At 42.0% G+C, this 23224-nt stretch overlaps 1 protein-coding gene across 1 annotated transcript; it reads left to right on the plus strand.

The window, feature by feature from the left end:
* Positions 1-53: 53 nt before the first annotated feature.
* On the plus strand, positions 54-20708 carry NCR3LG1 (natural killer cell cytotoxicity receptor 3 ligand 1; the record flags this gene model as incomplete). Its single annotated transcript, XM_082682395.1, has 7 exons — positions 54-218; positions 496-569; positions 1595-2082; positions 4870-5217; positions 16278-16592; positions 18131-18240; positions 20142-20708. 7 exons carry the CDS (start codon positions 54-56, stop codon positions 20292-20294), a joined length of 1653 nt encoding a protein of 550 aa, XP_082538521.1. The 3' UTR covers positions 20295-20708.
* Positions 20709-23224: the final 2516 nt, after the last annotated feature.

Genomic DNA, 23224 nt, shown 5'->3' on the forward strand with positions numbered 1-23224 from the left:
ATATTTTGTGTAATTTTCTGGGGAAAAAAGACAAACTTGGCAATGTTGAAAGAATGGGTTGTTTGCAAAACACAGTTATAGAGTCGTACAATCTGAGGGCCTTAGAGATCATGTACCAAAGAAGGAATTCCTTTTCCAGCATTTCGGAGTACCCAACCCCTGCTTCCAGTTGTGGCATAGAAGTGGAAATCCTAGTGGCTTGCAGAGTGGTTTACTGGGTAAATATGGAGATTCACCAACAAACTTCCTTTGGGGGAAGTTATTTAATGATGTCAGTAATACCAGGAGAGGACTTCTTCTCAGGTTGACTCCCTCCAAAAGGTAGCAGTTGGATTATAGAATTCTCTAGCTGGACCTAACCTTGTAGATCCCTTGTTAAAAGTGTGGCTCAGAAACTGTGACCTTCTGAAGATCCCTCAGCAAGTTGGTATCTGTGCGGGTGACCTGCCCACCTCCCAGTTCTATGCTCTTTCCTGTCTGCATGCTGTTCTGCAGGTATATGAGAGTGTGAACATTTGCTTAGTTACTGACAGTACCACGAAGTCTTCATTCGCACCCTGCCTGATCCTGTAATTCTTACAACAGCCCTGCAGGGAAGACTTTGCCATCTCAGTTTTAGAGAAGTGGAAACTGAGGTAACTGTCCCACAGTCATGGGTGGCATAGCTGGAACTTGGGTCTTGAGTCCAGGTCTGTCTGTGATTTTCTGTAGATTACATACATTGTTTTTAATGAGGCAAGGAAAAAATCAATGAGACTCCTGGAATGCAAGATGCTGGGGCAAGAGGTGTGTGCATTTATTATAATAGTATGCACTGCCACTTGTGTTCTGAACTTTGTAGTTCAAACTGATTTAAAAGCTGTTCTGGAGATGGTTAAATATAATGATTACTGAGTGAACATTTTAGGTTTTGCTGAAGGAGGTCAGAAGCCACATTTTGGTTCATAAGGGAAATTAAGGGCTGCTTTTTGATGTTTGACTAAAGTGTTCTGGGAGTACAGAATGTAAATTTATTTTAAAGATAATATATATGTGTGTGTCTCCATATATCCTTAAAGATATATACATATATATGTACATACATATATATGCACACATACACATACACACACACACAGACTTTTTTGTGTGTTTTTGTCTTGTTTTTTCAAGATTTTATGTATTTGTCAGAGAGAAAGCACAAGCAGGGGAGGGGCAGGCAGGGGGAGAAGCAGGAAGAGGGAGAAGCGGGCTCCCTGGACTCTATCCTTGACCCCAGGATCAAGACCTGAGCTAAAGGCAGACATTTAACCAACTGAGCCACCCAGGCTTCTATCTACCTATATATGCATATGCATATATGCATATATATTGTTGGTTTTTTTTTTTTTTTTTTTGAGAGCTTGGCGTCCGCTCAGGATGAGGGGAGGGGCAGAGGGAGTCTGAGAATCTCAGACCCCCGCTCAGCAGGGAACTTTGGGGGGGCTAATCTCACCACCCTGAGATCGTGACCTAAGCCAAAATCAAGAATGGGAAGTTCAGCTGATTGAGACGCGAGCTGTAACCTGAGAGCAGAGACTCCCTCCGCGGCGCTTTCCCTCATTCCGTTCACCAGCAATGACTGCCGTCCTCCGCCGCGCTTGGCTGGAGCGCCGCCTGGGCGTAAACTGCTGACAGCTCCCGGCCTCAGTTTACAAAGTGACCTAGGCCCAAGGCCCCAGGGCCTTCGCGGAACTCCTCTTTTGCCAGCCTCCGACGCCCCCCACCCCTCGCCACCGGCCCCCTCGCCCCTCCCCACCCCCCCAGTCGCCCCGCCCTTCCAGCCTCAGCTGGCGCTCCCGGCACTTAGCGCGCAGGTGTGGGGCCGAGTGTCCTCCTGGTGTGAGCGTGACTCATCCCGGCTCGCGGCTCGCTTCTCCGACTACCACCCGGGACACGGAGGCCCGGAAGTACGCTTCAGCCCTCAGGTGAACGCCCTGGCTCTCTACCGACTGTCGCTTGCCTGGGCCCGCGGGCGATGGTCATGCATGGCGCTCTCGTGGCTGCTCCTACTCGGGCCAGCGCCCCTCCTCCTGGTCCTGTCGAGCTGGCCACCCAGCGCAGGTAAGCCCGGGGCGCCGGAGGAGGGGTGATGGCTGCGCTCCTCTCCCGGCCGCTGCAGCCGGGGTCCCATCTGAAGGCCGGGGCCGCCCTTTACTCATTCAATTTTTAGTGATGGCTGCTGGGCCCCGAGGGGGCACCTGTAGGAGCCCGAGACTGGGTACCTCCTCTGATTCGGGGCCCGGAATGCTCTGTACTTTTTTGTCACTTTGGGGGCTGGCACGGAGAAGAAAAACGAGTTAAGGGTGGGTGGGTTGGGGGGGGGTGTGGAAGTAAGGGAAGTACTGCCCGGTGCTCCCGAGGGAATATATCACTTTACCGAATGAAGGGAGTAGAGCACTTTACTGAAGGGAGCCTTCCCGAGAGTGTGAGGGAGTGTTTCACCCTCGTGGGGACATTCAAATGTCCTCTTGTACATTTTGGTGGGGGGGGGGGCAGTGATGGAGGTTTAATTATCGAACAGGAAACCAAAGGCAGAAAGGCACGTGAAGAGATGTTTAAAACTCACTGCTAGTCATAGAAGTAAAAACCGTAAGATATCACATGATATCTTAACAATGGGCGGGGCTGTGCCAAGTGGTGGTGGCTGGATGGGTGGGGATGTGGGCATTTAGGAGACTCTGGGGTGTCCATCACTAAGGCTATGGATGAGCCAAAGGTGGATTCGCATACGAAGAGCTGGTCACTAACCTCAACCAATGGACTAGCTGTACACATATCAATGAGAGAGGGTTTGAAACAGTGCCAAGAGGGGAAGCATTAACATCTAACTTCATACTATTTTCATAAGTTTGAGAAACAAAACAAGGCAGGTTTTTTTGTTATTGTTTTTTTTTTTTTAAAGAAATACCCTATTGGAGGAGGGTTTTTTGTTGTTGTTTGTTTGTTTGTTTGTTTGTTTGTTTTTTAGGGTTTTAGGGGCACCTGGGTGGCTCAGTCAGGTAAGCGCCTGCCTTCCACTCAGGTCATGATCCCAGGGTCTTGGGATGGAACTCTGTGGTGGGCTCCTTGCTCCACGGGGAGCCTGCTTCTCCCTCTGCCTGCTATTCCCCCTACTTGTGCTCACACACTCTCTCTCCCTCTCTCTCTCTGTCAAATAAATAAATTTTTAAATTGATTTTATTTATTTGTCGAGAGAGAGAGCACAAGCAGGGTGAGTGGGAGGCAGAGGGAGAAGCAGGCTCCCCACTGACCAAGGAGACTGGTCTGGGACTCATCCCAGGATCCTGGCTGGGGTCATGACCTGAGCCATCAGATGTCCTACAAAACAAGGCAGTTGTAAGGAGAACAAAAACATGAAGGATTAAACATCTTGGAATGGTTGCTTGTTGGGATGGGGGGGAGGAGATGGAAATTTAAAAAAAAAATAGTATTTCTATACACTTGTAATGAGCAATCCAGGAATAAAATTAGAAAGCAATTCTATTTATCAGAAAGGATAAAATACTTATGTATAAGTTTAACAAAAGAATCATAACATTTTTACTCTGAAAACATAAAGCTTTTTTTTTTTTTTTAGTTTTATAGTTCATTTAATGGCAACTGGTAATCATCAAATTAGCAATGGCTATCTTTAAGATTACTACACTAACTTTGCTGTCATTTCTCAAAGATGATCAGATACCTAGATTCACAGACATTCCCCACAAGATGTATCATAAATCAGACTCAGTCTGTCACCAGCTTTGATAAAAGCAGCCTAGGGAAAGTACTAAGTCTGGGGACACATGCATGATCTTAATATAGCAAATGCTTAGCTTGCTCTGATTATTACAAAATCAGAACAGTGAGAATATTCGACGTTGAAAATAATTTAAGAGGATCTAAATAAGTGAAATGGAAAAACATCCTGTCTGAAATCATTTTAGGTGACCCTAACAAAAACCTTAGACTGAGTGGCTTAAACAACAGAGATTTATTTCTCACAGTTCTGGAGGCTGAGAAGTTCAAGATCTAGGTGCTAATTGGTTCCTGGAGAGGGGGCCTCTTTTCTGGCTTCTGGAGGAATACCTTCTTACTGTGTCCTCTGGTGCTGAGAAAGAGATCTATCATGTCTCTAATAAGGACACTAATCCCATTCATGAGGGCTCGACCCTCATGATCTAATTACCTCTCAAAGGCCCTATCTCCAAATACCATTGCACTGGACATTAGGCCTCAATGTAGGAATTTTGGAGGGACACAAACATTCAGTCCATACAGTATCTGAAAAACAGATTCATGGATTAGAAGACAACACTGTTAAGATGACAGTACTCCCGGGGAGCCTGGGTGGCTCAGTGAGTTATAGCCTCTGCCTTCGGCTCAGGTCATGATCCTTGGTTCCTAGGATCGAGCCCCACATCGGGCTGTCTGCTCCGCAGGGAGCCTGCTTCCTCCTCTCTCTCTCTGCCTGCCTCTCTGCCTACTTGTGATCTCTGTCTGTCAAATAAATAAATAAAAATCTTTAATAAAAAAAAAATGACAGTACTCCCCAAATTGATTTAAAGATTCAATGCGATTCCTATTAGAATCTCAGTAGACTTCTTTGTAGAAATTGATAAACTAATTCTAAAATTCCTATGAAATTGTAAGGGATACAGAATAACGAAAACAAACTTGAAAAAAGAAGAATAAAGTTGAAGGATCTTACATAGGTTAATGTGGGGCTATGAACTAAGGAGCCTCTCCGAGACACCCTCTCTCCCACAAAAGAAGGAATTTGTTTCCAATTACGTGGCACCTGTTTGAGAGTACCATACCTATGTTTTTTCAAAGGTCCCCCATAACAAAGTTCTCTTATTGTCACAGGTTTTCTGCAAGTGGAAATGGCAAGGGAGACTCAGACGGTGTTCCTGAATGACAATGTCACTATTGTCTGCAAAGTCCCGAGTGACAGCCCCCTGAACATCACGCTTATGGGTGTCACCTGGTTTAGGAAGCATCATATGTCAACAACAGAAGTTACAGTGTTTCAGTATTTTGGAGGCAACCGAATGATAACACGACCTGGAGCCTCTGTGTCTCTATCGAAGCTGGAAAGAGGGGATGCCTCCCTGAAGCTGCCAGACATCCGGCTGGAGGAAGCAGGAGAGTACCGATGTGAGGTGGTGATGACCCCTAACAAAGTAGTGAAAACCATCCAGCTGGAGATTGTGGGTGAGTGCCTGGAGGCAGGGCCCTGAGGCTGCCATGGTGCTGAGGCTTGAGGTGGAGCTGTGGGCCAAACGGAGCAGAGGCTTGGGGCATGGACCAGTGAGTCAGACAGACATGGGTTTGAGTCCTGGGCTTCCATGGACAGCTGGACAACTTTGGGCAAGTACTTAATCACATAGAACCTCCTTCTGAACAAATGTAAGAATACCTATCTAGGAGATTTATTGTGGGGAAGAGTCTATGAAAAATGCAAGTAGCACAGCATAGTGCTTGGCCCATTGTAAATGCCCAGTGAAAGATAGCTATATATATATATATTTAAGATTTTATTTATTTATTTGACAGACAGAGACCATAAGTAGGCAGAGAAGCAGAGAGAGAGGGGGAAGAAGGCTCCCTGCTGAGCAGAGAGCCTGATGCAGGGCTTGATTCCAGGACCCTGAGATCATGACCTGAGCTGAAGGCAGAGGCTCAACCCACTGAGCCACCCAGGCGCCCCAAAGATAGCTATATTAATTATGATATAATTCACTTAGTATGTGGACAGTACGTGTTCACTGAAGAGGTGTCTCTGAAAGGTAGCTGGGAAAGGAGAGAGATGCTGGAGTTTGGTTCCATAGATCTGTATCCTGTTTTAGCTTTGCTATTTCCGAATTGGGTGATTGGGCCAGCCATTTAACATTTTGGGGTCTGAATTTTCCCCTGTACAAAATGGGTTGATAAATCATACCTGTCTCGGAACTTAGGATTCCATTAACTAATGTATGAATAAATACATTACAAATACAGTGCCCAGCTGGGTACTGTTGTGAGGTGCGTGCCCAGTGAAGACTTGCAGCAACAGCAACACTATCTTTCGAACACCCCTTTGAGCTTTACTTTTCTTTATTATGATGGGTCTGATAACACGTAGATGAGCTTTGAGGGGCATAGTCATGTGCTAGAGTTGCTGTAACAAAATCAAGCCACTGGGTGGCTTAAATAACAGAAATTTATTTTCTCACAATTCTGCAGTCTAGTAGTCTGAGATCAGGGTATCAGTAAGGTTGTTGTTTCCCCCGAGGCCTTTTTGCTTGGCTTGTAGATAGGCATCTTCTCCCTGTGTCTTCTTCACATATACTTTCCTCTGTGCACATGTGTCCACTCTTTTCTTCTTATAAGGAGAACAGTCCTATTAGATTAAGGCCCAAGCTAATGTCCCCATTTTAACCTTAATTACCTTAAAAAAGACCCTATTTCCAAATGTAGTCACATTCTGAGGGACATCAATTAGGAGTTCAGTATATGAATTTTAAGAAGCCACATTCAGCCTATAAAAAAGGGCCAGTGTCTATGAGCCCCCCAATATTGTACTTTGGACTTTTAATATTTTATACATATTAATGTGGGTGATGGGGGTAATAAATTAGGATTAATTCCCTCTGCAGATAACAGAAAGCTTAAGATAGAAGTATTTTATTTTGTTAGATTTATTTATTTATTTGAGAGAAAACACATGTGTGCATGGGGTGTGAGGAGGGGCAGAGGGAGAGGGAGAGAGAGAATCTCAAGCAGACTCCCTGCTTAATGTGGAGCCTGACATGGGGCTTGAACTCAAGACTCTTGAGATTGTGACCTGAGCTGAAATCAGGAGTGGGATGCTTAACCAACTGAGCCACACAGGCACCCAAAATAAAAGTATTTTTTAAAAATTAACAGACTTTAGGGGCACCTGGGTGGCTCAGTGGGTTAAGCCTCTGCCTTTGGCTCAGGTCACGATCCCAGGGTCCTGGAATCGAGACCTGCATCAGGCTCACTGTTCAGCAGGGAGCCGGCTTCCCCCACCCCCACCCCTGCCTGTCTCTCTGCCTACTTGTGATCTCTGTCAAATAAATTAATTAAAGCTTAAAAAAAATTAGCAGACTTTATATTTTAAGAATAGTTTTATTTATTTTTTCTTTTTAAGATTTTATTTATTTATTTGTCAGAGAGAGAGAAAGCACAAGCAAGGGGAGTGGCAGGCAGAGGGAGAAGCAGGCTCCCACTGAGCAAGGAGCCCAAGGCGGGACTCAATTCCAGAACACTGGGATCATGACCTGATCCAAAGGCAGATGCTTAACTGACTGAACCACCCAGGCATCCCAGAATAGTTTTAGATTTACAGAAAAATTATAAAGACAGTACAGAGTTTTCATATTACTCCCATTTCTGCCCTAACTTCCCTTATTATTAACATCTTGCATTAGTATGGAATATTTGTTATAAATAATGAACCAATATTGATAATTATTATTAATTACAGTTCATAATTTATTCAGATTTCCTTTTTCTATTCCAAAATCCCATCCAGAATACCACATTGCATTTAGTTTTCATGTGTCCTTAGGCTCCTCTTGACTGACAATTTCTCAGACTTTTCTTGTTTTTGACAACGTTGACCTTCTGAGGAGTAGTGGTCAGGTATATCATCGGATGTCACTCTATTGGCATTTCTCTGCTGTTATTCTCATAATTCACAGGAGTTATGGTTTTGGAAGAGGAAGATCATAGAGGGAAAGTGCCATTTCCATTGCATCCCATCTAATTGAACGATTTATGATTCTTGGTATTGACCTTAAATCATTTAGCTTAAGTGGTATTTGTCTGGTTTCTCCACCATAAAGGTACTTTTCTCCCCTTCCTTGTCCTGCTATATTCTTTGAAAGGAAGTCACTCTGTGCAGCCCACTCTACTCTAGCCCTTTAGGGTAGAGTAGCTACATAATTTATTTGGAATTCTTCTGCACAAGAGATTTGTCTTCTCTCCCCCACTTATTAATCTATTTGATCATTTATTTATATCAGGATGGACTCAGGATAATAATTTTATATGTTGGGTTATAATTTAACACAATTTATTTTGTTGCTCAAATTCTTCCACCTTTGGCCATTGGGAGTATTTTCAGTTGACTCTGTGTCTTTTTGACACACCCTCATCATTGTGGGTGTTTTTTTTTTTTTTTTTTTTTTTTTGCTTTAGGTACTTCCTTACTTTCTGGCACTACAAGATGCTCCATTGTTTTGCTTTTTCTAGAATGTGATATAATTGGAATTGGAATCATCCAATATGTAGCCTTTTCAGACTGGCTTCCTTCACTTAGTAATAGACATTTAAGGTCCCTTTGTGTCCCTGAGTAACTGGGAAGCTCAGTTAGTTAAGTGTCTGACTCTTGGTTTCAGCTCAGGTCATAATCTCAGGGTCGTGAGATTGAGCCCTGCATCAGGCCCTACATTTAGCAAGGATTCTGCTTGAGATTCTCTCTCTCCCTCTCCCTCTGCCCCCACCTTCCACTCAAATGTTCTCTCTCTCTCTCTTTTCTCAAAATAAATAAATAAACCTTAAACAAAAAGATACCTCTGTGTCTCAAGCCACCAAAAGAATCTGCATCACTGTTGTAACATCAATGTTACTACATCACTGAGTAACATTCCATTGTATAGATATACCTAGTTCGTTTATCCATTCACCTATGGAAAAACATCTTGATTGCTTCCAATTTTTAGCAGTATGGAATAAAGCTGCCATAAACATACAGGTGTAGGTTTTGTATTTACATTATTTTCCCTCTTAATTGGGTAAATACCTAGGAGTGTGATTGCTGGATCATATGTTAAGACTGTGTATAACTTGTAAGAAGCTGCCAGTTCTTCCAGAATGACTATATCATTTTGCATCCCTACCAGCAATGAAAGAAAGTTCCGTAGTTCTGTATCCTTGTCAACATTTGATATTGTTAATTTTTTATATTTTAGCCATTTTTTAAAAGATTTTTATTTATTTATTTGACAGAGAGAGAGAGATCACAAGTAGGCAGAGAGGCAAGCAGAAAGATTGGGGAAAGCAGGCTCCCCACCAAGCAGAGATCCTAATGCAGGGCTCGATCCCAGGACTCTGAGATCATGACCTGAGCAAAGGCAGAGGCTTAACCCACTGAGCCACCCAGGTGCCCCTATATTTTAACCATTCTAATAGGTGTGTAGTGATATCTCATCTGTTGTTTTGATTTGCAATTCCCTAGTGACATAGGCTGTGAGGATCTTTCCATTTGTTTTTGTTTGTTTGTTTGTTTTGTTTTTTTTTATTACCTGTGTGTCTTCTTTTGAAAGATAATTGGTTTAGATCATTTGTCTGTTTTTCAGTTGGGTTCTTTGATTTCTTATTGTTGAGTTTTAAGAGTCTAATGTATATTTTATCTTATTTTTTTGAGTCTTCTGTATGTTTTAGATACAAGTTCTTTATCAGATATGAGTTTTGCAAATATTTCTTCCCAGTCTATGGCCTGTGTTTTCATTTTTCTGAACAGTGTATTTTGCAGAGCAGAAGTTCTAAATTTCAATAAAGTCCAACTCACCAATTTTTTCTGTCATGGAGCCTGATTTTGGCATTGTATCTAAAAACTCATCATGAGGGGCAGCTGGGTGTCTCAGTCAGTTTAGCAACTGATTCTTAATCTCCATCTTCTCAGGTCTTGATCTCAGAGTTCAAGCCCCATGTTGGGCTCCATGCTGGACATCAACCTATTTAAAATAAAAACATAAATAAATAAACAAACAAGTAAATAAATAAATAAAAGTTCATCATGTTTAGGTCTATGATCTATTTTGACTCAGTGTTTGTGAAAAGTGTAAGTTGTATGTCTAGATTCTGTGTTCAAACTTTACATATATGGGTGTCCAATTGTTCTAGCATTTTTGTTGAAAATTGCCTTATCTGCAGTGAATTGCCTTTGCTCCTTTGTCAAAGATCAGTTGAATACATTTGTGTGGGTCAGTTTCTGGGCTCTCTATTCTATTCCATTGGTCTATTTGTCTTTTACCACATTGTCTTGATTACTGTAGCTTTATAGTAAGTCCTTAAGTCAGGTTGTGTTAGTCCTCCAATTTTGTTGTTCTTAACTATTGTGTTAGCTGTCCTGGGCCTTTTTTGCCTGTGTACATAAACTTGAGTTAGTCAATATCCACAAAACACTTTCTGGGCTTATGATTTCATTGAATCTATAGGTCAAGGTGGGAAGAATTGACATCTTAACAATATTGATTCTTCTTATCCATGAACAGAGACAAACTCTTCATTTATTTAGATCTTTGATTTTATTAACTAGAGTTTTGTAGCCTTCTTCATATAGATTCTGTGCCTATTTTGTTAGATTTAAATGTAAGTATTTCCTTTTTTGTGGGGGAGTGGGGGCACCTAATGTAAATGGTATTGGGTTTTTAATTTGAAGTTCTAATTATTTACTGCTGGTATATTAGAAAGCAATTGACTTTTATATATTATCCTTGTGTCCTTGTAGCCTGTTGTAATCACTTACTAGTTATAGCATTTAATTTTTTTTTTCTGGTCAAGTCTTTGGGAGTTTTCTATATAAATCATGTGTCCAAGAACAAAGACAGTTTCATTTTTCCTTCTTAACCTGTGTATATTTTATTTCCTTTTCTTGTCCTATTATACTAGCTAGGATTTCCACATGGTATTAAATAGGCTTGGTTAGAGGAGATATCCTTGCTTTGGTCCTATCTTTAGTTTCTCACCATTAAGTACAATGTTAGCTGTAGGTTTTCTGTAGATGCTCTTTTTCAAGTTGAGAAAATTCCCCTTATTCCTATTTTGCTGAGAGTTTTTAACATGAGTGGGTGTTGGATTTTGCCAGTTGCTTTTTCCACGTAATTGATATGCTCATATAACTTTTCTTCTGTAGTCCATTGATGTCATGGATTATATTAATTGACTTCTGAATGATGAACCAGTCTCGAATACCTGGATTAAGTCCCTTTCAGTTGTAGAGTATAATTATTTTTATACATTGTTAGATTCAATTTGTTAATTTTTTGTTGAGGATTTTTGCATTCAGTGTAATGAGAGATATTGGTCTGTAGTTTTCCTTTTTTGTAATGCCTTTATATCTGATTTTGGTATTAGTGTATTACTGGGGTCATAGAATGAGTTGGGCTGTATTCCCTCTGCTTCTAGTTGCTAGATGAAATTGTAAAAAATTGGTATCATAATTAATTTAAATGATAGAATTCACCATTGGAACCATCTGGGCCTGGTGCTTTCTTTTTTTGAAGGTTATTAATTATTGATTCAGTTTCTTTAATAGATACAGGCCTATTCAAATCATCTATTTTTTCTTTCTTTATTGATTTATTCATGATAGAGAGAGGGGCAGAGGCAAGAAGAAGCAAGATCCCTGCTGAGCAGGGAGCTCAATACAGAAGTGGATCCCGGGACCCTGGGATCACTCCCTGAGCTGAAGGCAGACACTTAACCGTCTGAGTGAACCACCTAGGCACCCCATCAACTTCCCTATTTTTTCTTGTGTGAATCTCGGTAATTTGTGTCTTTCAAGGAATTGGTCCATTATATTTAAGTTATCAAATATGTGGGTTCAATGTTGCTCATAATATTTCTTTGTTACTCTTTTTATCATAGTATCAGTAATGATCCCTCTTTCAGTTATGATATTAGTAATTTTTGTCTTCTCTCTTTTTTCCTTAATTTACCCAGAAGCTTATCAATTTTAGTAATCATTTCAAAGCACCAGTTTTTGGTTTCATTTATTTTCTCCATTGGTTTCAACTTCACTGATTTCTGCTCTAATTTTTGTTATTTCATTTCTTCTGCTTGTTTTAAGCTTAAATGGCTCTTCCTCATCTAGCTTCTGAAGTTGAAGCTTATTAATTAAGATAGTTGACGTTACAGCTTTCCTCTTTAATAAAATTTGTATTCAGTACTATACATTTCCTCTATTTCTCTTGTTGCACCCACAAATTTTCATGAGTGGTATTCTCATTTTAACTTCATTTAGTTCAAAATATTTTAAAATTTCTCTTGAGACTTTTTCTTTGACCCATATATTATTTAGAATAGAAGTGATTTATTCTCCAAGGAATTTGGAATTTTTCCAGTTATCCTTTTGCTTATTGATGTCTAGTTTAACTCTCTTGTGGTCTGAGAACATATTCTGCCTGATTCCTATTCTTTAAAAACGTTAAAGATGTGTTCTGTGAGCTAGAAGGCACTTCATCTTGGTGAATGTTCCATGTGAGCTTGGGAAGAATGTATATACTACTGCCAGGTAGAGTATCCTGTTGATAATTTGATCCAGGTGATTAGTGGTAATGTTCCTTTCCACTATTTTCTTACTACTCTTCTGCCTGCTGGTCTTTCTGTTGACAAAAGATGAGTCTCAAAATCTCCAACTATAATTATGGACTTGTCTGTTTCTCCTTGTAGTTCTTTCAGGTTTTGCCTCATGTATTTTGACATTCTTTTTTTTTTCTTTTAAAGATTTTATTTATTTGAGTGAGTGAGAGAGAGAGAGAGAGAGAGCCAAGTGGAGGGGAGGGGAGGCGCAGAGGGAATGGGAGAAGCAGATGTCCTGCTGAGCAGATATTTGGGGTTTGATCCCTGGACCCTGGAATCATGACCTGAGCAGGAAGGCAGCCGCTCAACTGACTGAGCCACCCAGGTGTCCAGTTCCTGCCGCAGCATCCCCCTCCCCCCGTCTCTGTCTTGATATGTTTAGACCATTCATTTAAAGTGATTATGTAGGGACGCCTGGGTGGCTCAGTGGGTTAAAGCCTCTGCCTTGGGCTTGGGTCATGATCCCAGGATCCTGGGATCGAGCCCCACATTGGGCTCTTTGCTCTGTGGGGAGCCTGCTTCCTCCTCTCTTTCTCTCTCTGCCTGCCTCTCTGCCTACTTGTGATCTTTGTCTGTCAAATAAATAAATAAAATCTTAAAAAAAAATAAAGTGATTATGTATATATGATGTGGTTTTGGAATATAGATGAGGTTCGATGGGTTGAGGTCTGGAGCCAGTGACCAAGAAAGAATTCTTGAAGCATCTTTGGTGTAAAATGGTGGGTTATTAAAGCATGGGGACAATACCTGTGGGCAGAAAGGGCTACTGCCGCAGGGTTGTGAGTAGCGGCTGATTATAAACCATGGGGTTGAGGGAGGTAAGGAAAAAGGGAGGTTTCAAGAAAGATCTTTTATATGTTAAAGAAAATTCACAGGATACCAGAGGCCTTGTCATTGTCAAGTTAAGATGTTTCTCCTTCTAGCACGCATAAACATGAAGATAGTTGGGAATTTGCCAGAGGAACATTATACTCTGCCCACTTCAGGTATCTCTCAATGGGCTGCAGATTATAAGGACATTTAGTTGTATCTACATTTCCTTCTAGAAGCTAGGTTATTGATTAGAAATGCTCTGTTCTCAGAGAGCCTGGGTGGCTCAGTCCGTTAAGCATCTGCTTTTGACTCAGGTCATGATCTCAGGGTCCTGGGACCGAGCCTAGAATGGGGCTCTCTGCTCAGGAGGGGTCTGCTACTCCCTGTTCGTCTGCCTCTATGCTCTCTCACTGTCTCTCAAATAAATAAATAAAACATTAAAAAAAAAAAAAGGAAATGTTTTGCTCTTGTAGTCCACAAGATATTTGTAAACTGCAGGAGACTCTTGTCTTGTAGGATTGTGATCTCTATTTTTAGTTTTTCCTTCCCTGAGCATTAGGGCAGCCAGAAGTGCCTGAGGAATGTGACACATTCCCCATGAAGGGAGGATTGTGGGGTGTCAGCTTCTGCTTTGTCCTCAGGTTGCTTTCTGTTTCCTTATCATACAGTTGGATTGTAAGGACCTATTTAGCCAGAGACTTCCATCCAGGTTAAACAATAACCTTGTTGTTTAACCCTTAAACTGTCCCTGCTCCCCTTCCCCCAGGGACTTACTTAAAAACAAGTCCCGGAAACCAGCCCCAGGTAACAAAGCCCAGATACAAGGGTGGGTCAGGCCAGGTGGAGACATCTGATCAGTGGGGTGTTGCATACTGTCTCCCCAGCTACCAAGAAGTATGGGCCCCATCCTTTGGGAGCCTTTTGGGTGCCAGTTCTAACCAAGGTGATTGGCTAGGTCAAATGTCTACTGTAGGGTAAATTATAATTCATTTGGTCACCTAGCATCACTGTGCATCTTTCTCTGTGTATTACAATTTTATTGGCCACCTGTGCACGGCCAGGCCCAACCACATGGCCTTTGCCCTTAAAAGATAGTCTGTGAAACAGAGAAGGTTCATCCTCTCTTATAAGAGGCGTGGCCCCGAATGTTTGGTCTGATTCTTGATGCTTGGTACGGAATAAAGCTTTGCTTGACCTTCGCTTTATATCAGTCTCACTCCTTTAATCAAGGACCCATTTTTGGGGGGACCTATCAGGATTATTATGTACCATTCTACTCGGTATACTTGTTCTTTGCTTTTCTTTTTGTCTCCCCCTCCTTTTTTTTTTTATTAAAAAATATGTTTATTGATGATAAAACATATAATTTACTGCTGATACTTGATGTTACAAACTTTGGGTCTTTGAGATATGCAGGATCCTTGTCTGCACTTGGCATAAACCCCATTATCTGAGCTCTCTTTATTGCTTTTGTGATTTCTTTCTGCTTTCTTTCACAGACCTATGTGCCTTCCATAAATGCATCCAGTAAATGCAGAAATAAACTGGGACAAAAACTGTACATTCTTATACTCTACACATTTTCCACACAAGATGCATTTTTAAGAGGCTTCTTGTAAGAATTTCCCATCAGAACTGCCAGGTCCTCATTACTGGCAACCTGTTTTCTTAAGAGTTTCCCTCTTTAAACAGAGTGTGCCTTGCATCCCTCTCAGTTTTCATCTAATATTATCACCCGGAGCCCTGTTGCTTTGGTGACAAAGGGTTGCAGAAAGGAAGCAGTCAATCTTACCATTAAATCTCAATCTTGAATTTGAGCTCTGAGCCCCTAGGCTGTGACCTTCAGAAGCTTTTGTAGGTGAGACCAGAAGGCTAGAGCAGGCTCGAGTTGGCTAATCATCCTTTACCCATCTTAGAAGGCTCTGGCAAAGTCTTTTCTCTTGAGCATCCTTTATGTGGTTAATGCACTGGGTATATTTTTAGCTACTTTTCCTCTCCCCTGAAAATAGAAGGGGATTTTTCTTGAATCTTCACTGTGATGAATCTTCACTGTGAGAACCAGTGTGGGTTTCCTGGAAGTAAAATGCATGAAAGGGTGGTGATCCCCGTGAGACTGGGCCCACAGCGATCAGTCCATCCTCATCCTTTAGCAGTTGGTGAGAGTCGCTGCTTATGTGCCTCTACTGGTTTATGGCTCTGGCATCTGCTCAAGGTGACACAATTTTGGTTGTGATTCTCTCGGTCTGTCTGTCTTTAGCTTTTGGGGTGCCCTGTCACCTTCATTCTTTCATAGATCTATGAAAACTTGTTGGTTTATCATTTGTTCAGCTCCGCTCTTTTCTTGTTATGGCTTTCAGGGTCTTTACATGTCAGAAGGAAAACCAGAAGTCAACAATGGCTTTTCAAAAAAGGTAGTTTATTGTCTTTTACACAAGTGTAGCTAACACAAGGCGGCTATGGCAGTTCTGTGACTATAGGTGACCTAGGATCCTTTTATCTTATTACTTTGCTATTCTCCACACGTAGCTGCCACCTTATGTTTGGAAGTGGCTTTTCCTTCTCTAGCCGTCAAGCACTATTCCAGCCATTCTGCAGGAAAGAGGAAGGGGGAGAGGAGAGTAGGGCGCAGTCCTTTTCTTTAAGGCATCCTTGTTATTTAAGGATACTTCCTGAAAGTTGCTATCATTATTTCTGATTACCTCTGAATGATGAGGCCCTAAGTTCACATGGCTATGCGGAGGTTGAGAGATGTAGCTTTAACTGGGGTATGTCATGGAAGAATGGAAATTGGTTGTTAGCAGTCTCTACCACAATGGTTTTCCAGGGCTTTCCTCAGATTCTCAAAGGTGTTTATGTATGATATAAAGTAGCTTAAGAAACTCTGCTCTATAAAATTGCTATGAGAGTAGGGGACCACAGCATATCAGCTGACAGTGAAACCAACATATCCAGAATATTTAGCCTAAGCAGAATCCCATTCAGTATGCTTACCTTTCCTGAAGGCTTGCTTGCTGTGGGTCAGGCATTAGGCTGAAAATAAACTAGTCCCTACTTGCCCTTGAAACATGACTTCTCTCTCTTGGCAGCTTACCCAGTCTCCAGCTTGTTTCCAGAGCAAGCCATCATGAAAGAAAATGAAGAACAACTTATTTCGTGTATGGCAAGTAGGTTCTACCCCTTTAACATTACCATTACGTGGAAAAAGTGGACCCAGAAGGATCCCCAGTATGTGGAGGTTTCTGAGGGCGTCTTCACTAATTATACCACCGACAATAAGAATGTCACTAGTTTCTTGAGGCTGAAGCCCTCTCTGGAAGACAATATGACCATCTACCAGTGTGTGATATGGCATAAATCCTTGCCTACCTACCAGAGGCTCAACTTCACCTTGACTGTTATAGGTAAGAAGCCTCCTGAACATTTCTCCTGCTCTTTACCTTGAGGTTGGATAACATAAATTTTTGTTCCCAGGCAGTCTTGGGGAAGACGGGGACAGTGGGAAAGATAGAAAGCTTGGTCTGGCATAACTTAGCCCCAGAGTCAGCAGTCCGGACTAGGTCTTTAAGGCAGGGCAGATGGTCTGGTTGATGGAGAGTGGTGACAATAGTCCTCAGATGGAAACAGGGCTCCTTTCAGTTCATGGCAATTTAAGTGATCTGGGTGGTCTATATGGCTTAGAGTGTGAAACTTGCTAGCGACAAGGAGGGAGGGGACAGGATCCTATCCATGTCTGAAGATAACAGTTTATCAGGGGCCAGGGACTCTGCCCTGCCAGCAAGTCTTCTGCTCAGGCCCCCAGATCACTGCAAACTGGTGGCTGGTAGAGGCTAAACCCGTAGTTCTGTCTTATGGGTTGTGCCCAAGATGGGGAGCCATAGTAAGATGGTCCTGCAGATGCCCAGGACTTTCCCCAAGGACATGGGATCATAAGCTCAAGATCTACAGGTCACTATAGAATCCCTCTTGCTCGTGGGATGAGGTCCATTGGAGCTCATATCTTGACTTCCAAGGTCATGGGTATGGTCCTGGGTGGGTATGACCCTGCTGGTCTACTGCATCTGCCTGGAGCTAAGAGGGGTGAAGAAGGCAGGGTCTGACCAGGCTTCTGGGGGATGTAGTCTGGGTATCCAGGATGGTCCTAGAGGGAGAGAGGAATTGTTTTTAGAAGTAAGGGCTAAAAATGTGTGTGGGTGGTTGTGTGTGTATGAAGAAATGTGTGCAGAGTATGTGTGGGGAAATGGGGAGTACGAAATTGAAATATGCTTTGCGTGTATGGTATGAGGGGGTTTCCTGCGTTATATGTATGTTTTAGTCCATTCAGGCTGCTGTAACAATTTGCCACAGATTGGGTGGCTTAAAAACAGAACTTTATCTTTCACAGTTCCGGAGGCTGAAATGAAAGTTTGTGGTCGTTGTGCCAGCATGGTTGGGTGAGGACCCTCTTCTGGGCTGCAGACTTCTTATTGTATGCTCACATGGTGGAAGGAATGAGGGATCTCTCTGGGGCCTCTAGTATAAGGGCACTAAATACATTCACAAGGGCTCAACGCTCCTGACCTAAGCACCTCCCCCAACCCTGTCTCCTAATACCATCACACTGGGCACTAGGATTTCAGTGTATGAATTTTGAGGGACACGCATATCCACTGTATTGCGGCAAGATGGTGTAGTAGTTTGGAAGCTTTACACGTCGCATGGCATGTGTGAGTGGTATGTGATGTTTGATATTCCAGCATCTTCTGGCAAGTGCTGAACACGCTGTTTGATGTTGAGGTATGTGTGATAGGAATGGAGGGTGCCAAGGAGGGTGACATGTGGCAGAGGGTCACAAGAACCAGGAAAATGAGATACAACCACAAATCCTAGCAGTGTTTGTATGGCCTCTGGCTCTGGCCAGGAGGTTATTTCCTTAATGTTATTTTCCTCTTTCTCTCTGCAGAATCTGAGAAGACAGAATCTGAGAAGACAGCTTTTACTCTGAACTACGTTGTACTCCCCTGTTTTGGAATAGCCTCCGTAATTGTACTACTGATTGTATTGTGGAAATGGGTAAGTAGTTCCAAAGTAAAATTTAGCCCTGTGTTTTGGAGTTGGCTTTGGGAGTTCAGAGATTATTGGCAGGGGACCCTGTCGAGGAGTTCTTAGGATTGATATGGGGGTATTCTAAGCGTGGTGAGTGTTTGTGGTGGGTGGCTTTCTCTTTCTTTCTTTTTGTTTTTTAAAGATCTTATTTATTGGAGAGAGAACACAAGCAGGGAGAGAAGCAGATTCCGTGCTGAGCAGAGAGCCCGATGCGGGGCTCAATCCCAGGTCCCGGAGATCCTGACTCAAGCCAAAGGCAGATATTTAACAGACTAAGCCACCCAAGTGCCCAGTGTGTGGCTTTTCCTTTTCTGATCTCCATGTGGTGGTTTATGACTCTGGGGAGATGCAGCATTAGTCCCCTCTGCGTCTTCCTTATATACCTGTTTCCCTGTGTCTCAGACATGACCTTATCGGTTCAGACCAGGTTTTTGAACCATATATGGGCTGCTCTGCTGTTCCCACATGCAGATACTGTGGCTCTGATGTATGAAATCCTTCTGCCAGGTGCTCATATTTTGTCAATAGCTCAATAGGGTAACTTATCACCAGATTTCCTTGATTTAACCAGGGATTTCTAACCCTCCCTAAGTGTTTCCAAACTAAAACACGTTTTCAAATGTGTTTATCCCTCACTATTTCCCAAATAGCAAACAACACAACTCAAACTGTAGAGGCCTGAGAGACGAGTGTAAGCATGTTGGTTAAAATTGTTCTACCTAACAAAACTGCCCTTAGTTATTTATGGACCTGCCAAGGCAGAACCTGTGCAGTAGCTAATGCATCTCATGATAAATGCCTTAGGAAAAGGTTAATAATCGGTTAATTAAGAAAAGGCTATTTGTTTATTTAAAAGTTCACCAGCTGATTCATGGGATTTATTCTTCTGATGGGACCTAGGCCAATGAGACAACTAGATAAAATGTTTTTCAATGTTCTTGCGATACTTGTGAAGGTTCTATTTCTTGCCTTCCCCTGGCTTCTGATAATCCAGTGGCTATCATGATAACCTCACATTTGGCAGTGATATTTTTTGAAAAAGAGACTCAAGCCATTGTGATTAGCCTGGATTCTGTGGTGGTTTGCAGTCTTGGCTCTAAGCCTTCACCCTTACTCACATCCATGTCTTTTGCTAGGTAATTTTGTAGTGTCCTCCAGTGATGGGCTGTCCCTGAACTTGGGGCTCAACCCTGTGGCTTGCTTTGGTCTGCAGAATGAGGCCAATGTGAAAGAGTGCCAGTTCTAAATCTAGGTCTCAAAAGAATTTGTGTTCTTCCACTTGCTTTCTTTGGTGCTCCTGATATTAATAAGAGGAGAATGCATCCAAGTTCTGTCTATTGGGGGCCGAGTGACACCAGCACTAGTTGTGCTGGAAAGGCCAGTCTAGATCACATTATGGCCCATAACTCCCACTCAGCAGAGCCAACTCACAGTGCATGAGAAATACATTTTTTTCTTTTTCAAAGCCACACTGTGTTTTAGGCTGGGTTTTACACAGCAAAATCTAACTGATACAGTTCCTCAGGCAGTTGAGTTTTGACTAGAAAGTGTGGTTGCTCTGGAAATGTGCTGCTGAGACCCTTTAGAGAGAGAGCCTGCTCTGGTGCATACCCAGCCAGCATGCTCCAGCTGTGACCTGCCTCAGTATTAGAGCCAAGGCCATGCTTTCCCTGGGAAGCCCCAGAAAAGAGCTAAGAAATGCAGGTGTCTTTGTAGCTTTCCTGAGACTTTCTCATACTTACACTGGAGTCTGGGGCTCTTGCTACCCAGTCCTTCCTTCTTCCTCCCTTTATAGATATTACACCTGTATCGTGGTCTAAAGGCTTTGCCTGAATACTCAGGTGCCCTCTCTCCTTTATCTTTTACAGGTGCTATCCCGAAGATATTCCTTATTCTCCGTCTTGAAAGCTTGTTCTCAGAACACTCAAATTGACACAAGAAGGAATAATGTATTTGTGGCTTATTCCAATGGCGGAACCACTGAAAGAACATTGGAAATTCTTACACAGAAACAGCAGTAACAACAAGGTTTCTCAGTGAATGCATCTGTAACCGAAATTACTTTCCCCAATGCCTTAGGTAACTTTCTCAGGAACAGACTGTTCAAGCTGCTTTCTTGGTGGCCTCCTGCCAATCAGCTTATCCAAGAAAAAGAAAGCAGTGCTTTCCAAAGAAGACATACAGACAGCCAACAGACACATGAAAAGGTGCTCAATATCACCACTCATCAGGGCAATCAAAACCACAATTAGCTACTACCTCACCCCTGTTAGAATAGCTTGTATCAAAAAGACAGGAAACAACAGGTGTTGGCAAGGATGTGGAGAAAAAGGAGCCCTAGTGCACTATATTGATTGGAATGTAAATTGCTGGTAGCTACTATGGAAAACAGAATGGAAGTTCCTCAAGAAATTAAAAATAGAACTGCCATGTGATCCAGTAATTCAATTTTGGGGTATTTACCTGAAAAAAATGAAAACACTAACTCTAAAAGATATGTACACCCCTATGTTCACTGAAGCATTATTTATAATAACCGAGATATGAAAACAAGTGTTACTGATGGATGAATGGATAAAGAAAATGTGAGATATATATGTTTACACACACACACACACACACACATATATATATATATAAAATGAAGTTTTATTCATCCATAAAAAAAAGAATGAAACCTTGTCATTTGGACCCATATGGATGGAACTTGAAGGTATAATACTAAATTAAATAAGTCAGACAGAGAAAGACAAATACCATATGATCTCACATATGGTGAGATCAAAACAAAACCAAAAACCCAAGCTCACAGATAAGAGAGAGCACAAGGGTGGGTGCCAGGAATGGAGTGGGGTGGATGAAATGGGTGAAGGTGGTGGTCAAAAGGTGCAAATTTCTGGTCATAAATTGTGGGGATGTAATGTACACCATGGTGCCTATAGTTAATAGTACTGTAATGCATATTTGAAAGTTACTAAGAGTAAATCTTTAAAAAGTTTGGAAAAACTTTTTGAGAAGAAAATATTTTTATAACTATGTATAGTGACAGATGTTAACTAGACTTATCGTGGTGATATTTTGGAATATATACAACTACTGGATCATGTTATACACCTGAAACTGATCTACTGTATGTCAATTATGTTATACACCCAATCATGTTATACACCTGAAACTGATCTACTGTATGTCCCTCCAAAGTTACACTTACTATTTCTAGACTGTGAACTGTTTCCTTTCACATTCTACTTCTTAATTTAATGAGATCCACCTATTCATGCTAATAGAAGAATAAATGTATGGGGCGCCTGGGTGGCTCAGTGGGTTAAAGCCTCTGCCTTTGGCTCAGGTCATGATCCCAGGGTCCTGGGATCAAGCCCCACATTGGGCTCTCTACTCAGCAGGGAGCCTGCTTCCTCCTCTCTCTCTGCCTGCTTCTCTGCCTACTTTAAAATCTAAAAAAAAGGGGTGCCTGGGTGGCTCAGTCGTTAAGTGTCTGCCTTCGGCTCGGGTCATGATTCCAGGGTCCTGGGATCGAGCCCCGCATCGGGCTCCCTGCTCAGCAGAGGGCCTGCTTCTCCCTCTGCCTGCTGCTCCCCCTACTTGTGTGTGTGCTCTCTCTCTCTCTTTCTCACTATCAAACAAATAAATAAAATATTAAACAAAATTTTTAAATCTAAAAAAAAAAATCGTAAAAAAAAAAAAAGAATAAATATGTAGCTGCACTTTTAACTTAATATCTCTGAGTTATTTTTTGAGTTATTCATTCTCATGGCTAGTGAAGAGTAGAGCTTGGATTTTTGATCCATACTGCCAAGGAAGATCCAGGGTGGGGTTGGGGTGTGAAAGATAAGCTGGATCCTTCCATCTAGAGGATAGGCTCACTCTATACTGTTCTTGTCTGTTCTTAGGGGACAGTTCTGTTGGTTGGAGTGTTTGATCATTTCCTCATTTTCTGTAACTGAACCAAGGTGGGTGATGCTATTCCTAATTGGATCTGTGCATGGGCACCTCATTCAGGACAGAGGTTGACAAGGCTGTGGGAAGTCTCAGGCCAGGTGTTAGTCATGGGTAAGTTACAGTGTGGTTCTGAATGTAGTTATCAGGTAATGTGCAGTTGTATTTCAGGATCTTTGTGGGGCAGAGAAGCCCTGTTCACATCTTTACTGAAAATCAAAGGGATGACCTTAAACGCAGCTTTTAGGTCACTCAGGAGGGTATGGACTTAACTGACATTGAAGACTCTTGGCTTCCAGAGCTGACTGACTAAAGGTAGAAATCCCCATCGCTGAGCTCCTGCCTGAGGGTGATTTAGAGTGGCCTCTAGTGGCGGTACTGGGGATTGCGACATCGGTTCAGTTGGTGCCTATTTCAGGACTGTTATCATTAGAGGAGCCAATGAAACTCAGGAATTAGAGATCTGGAAGGAAGAACAGGGTAATAGTTAGGACTGTGGAACAAAAGAGGCAGCCCAAAGCATTCCACAGTCATTGAAATAGAGGGATCAAAAATAATGACACCCTTTGGAAAAAGTAGCAAGGCAGTTGAGATTTTAAAAGAAAGTATAATAGTCTTATAGAGATTATAATAGAGTAATAAAGTAATATAAGGGAAAAATAAAGTTATATGGGAAAATGACAAATGGGATCTTTGTATAGGGAGATAAAACATCAGATGTAAAATGCAGGGGATTGTAGAATGGACATTAATGATTGAAAGGGAATCTATGATATAGAAGAAAAAAGCGCATTAAGGAGTTATTAGGCACAGAAATGAGTGTGCTGGTCAGACCTTTTGAGACCTGAAAAGGCACAAAAGAGGCAGAACTATGGCATGATTTTCATTCTACTTCCAAGGTGTATGGGAGATCAAGGACATAGTAAGAATTTGACAACAAATGAAAATCTCAATCAGAACTGTATTGCATTTATTTCTCTTGGGAGTAACTTCC

Source organism: Mustela nivalis (assembly GCF_964662115.1).
Source record: "Mustela nivalis genome assembly, chromosome: 9".
In the NCBI taxonomy this organism is placed as follows: Eukaryota; Metazoa; Chordata; class Mammalia; order Carnivora; family Mustelidae; genus Mustela; species Mustela nivalis.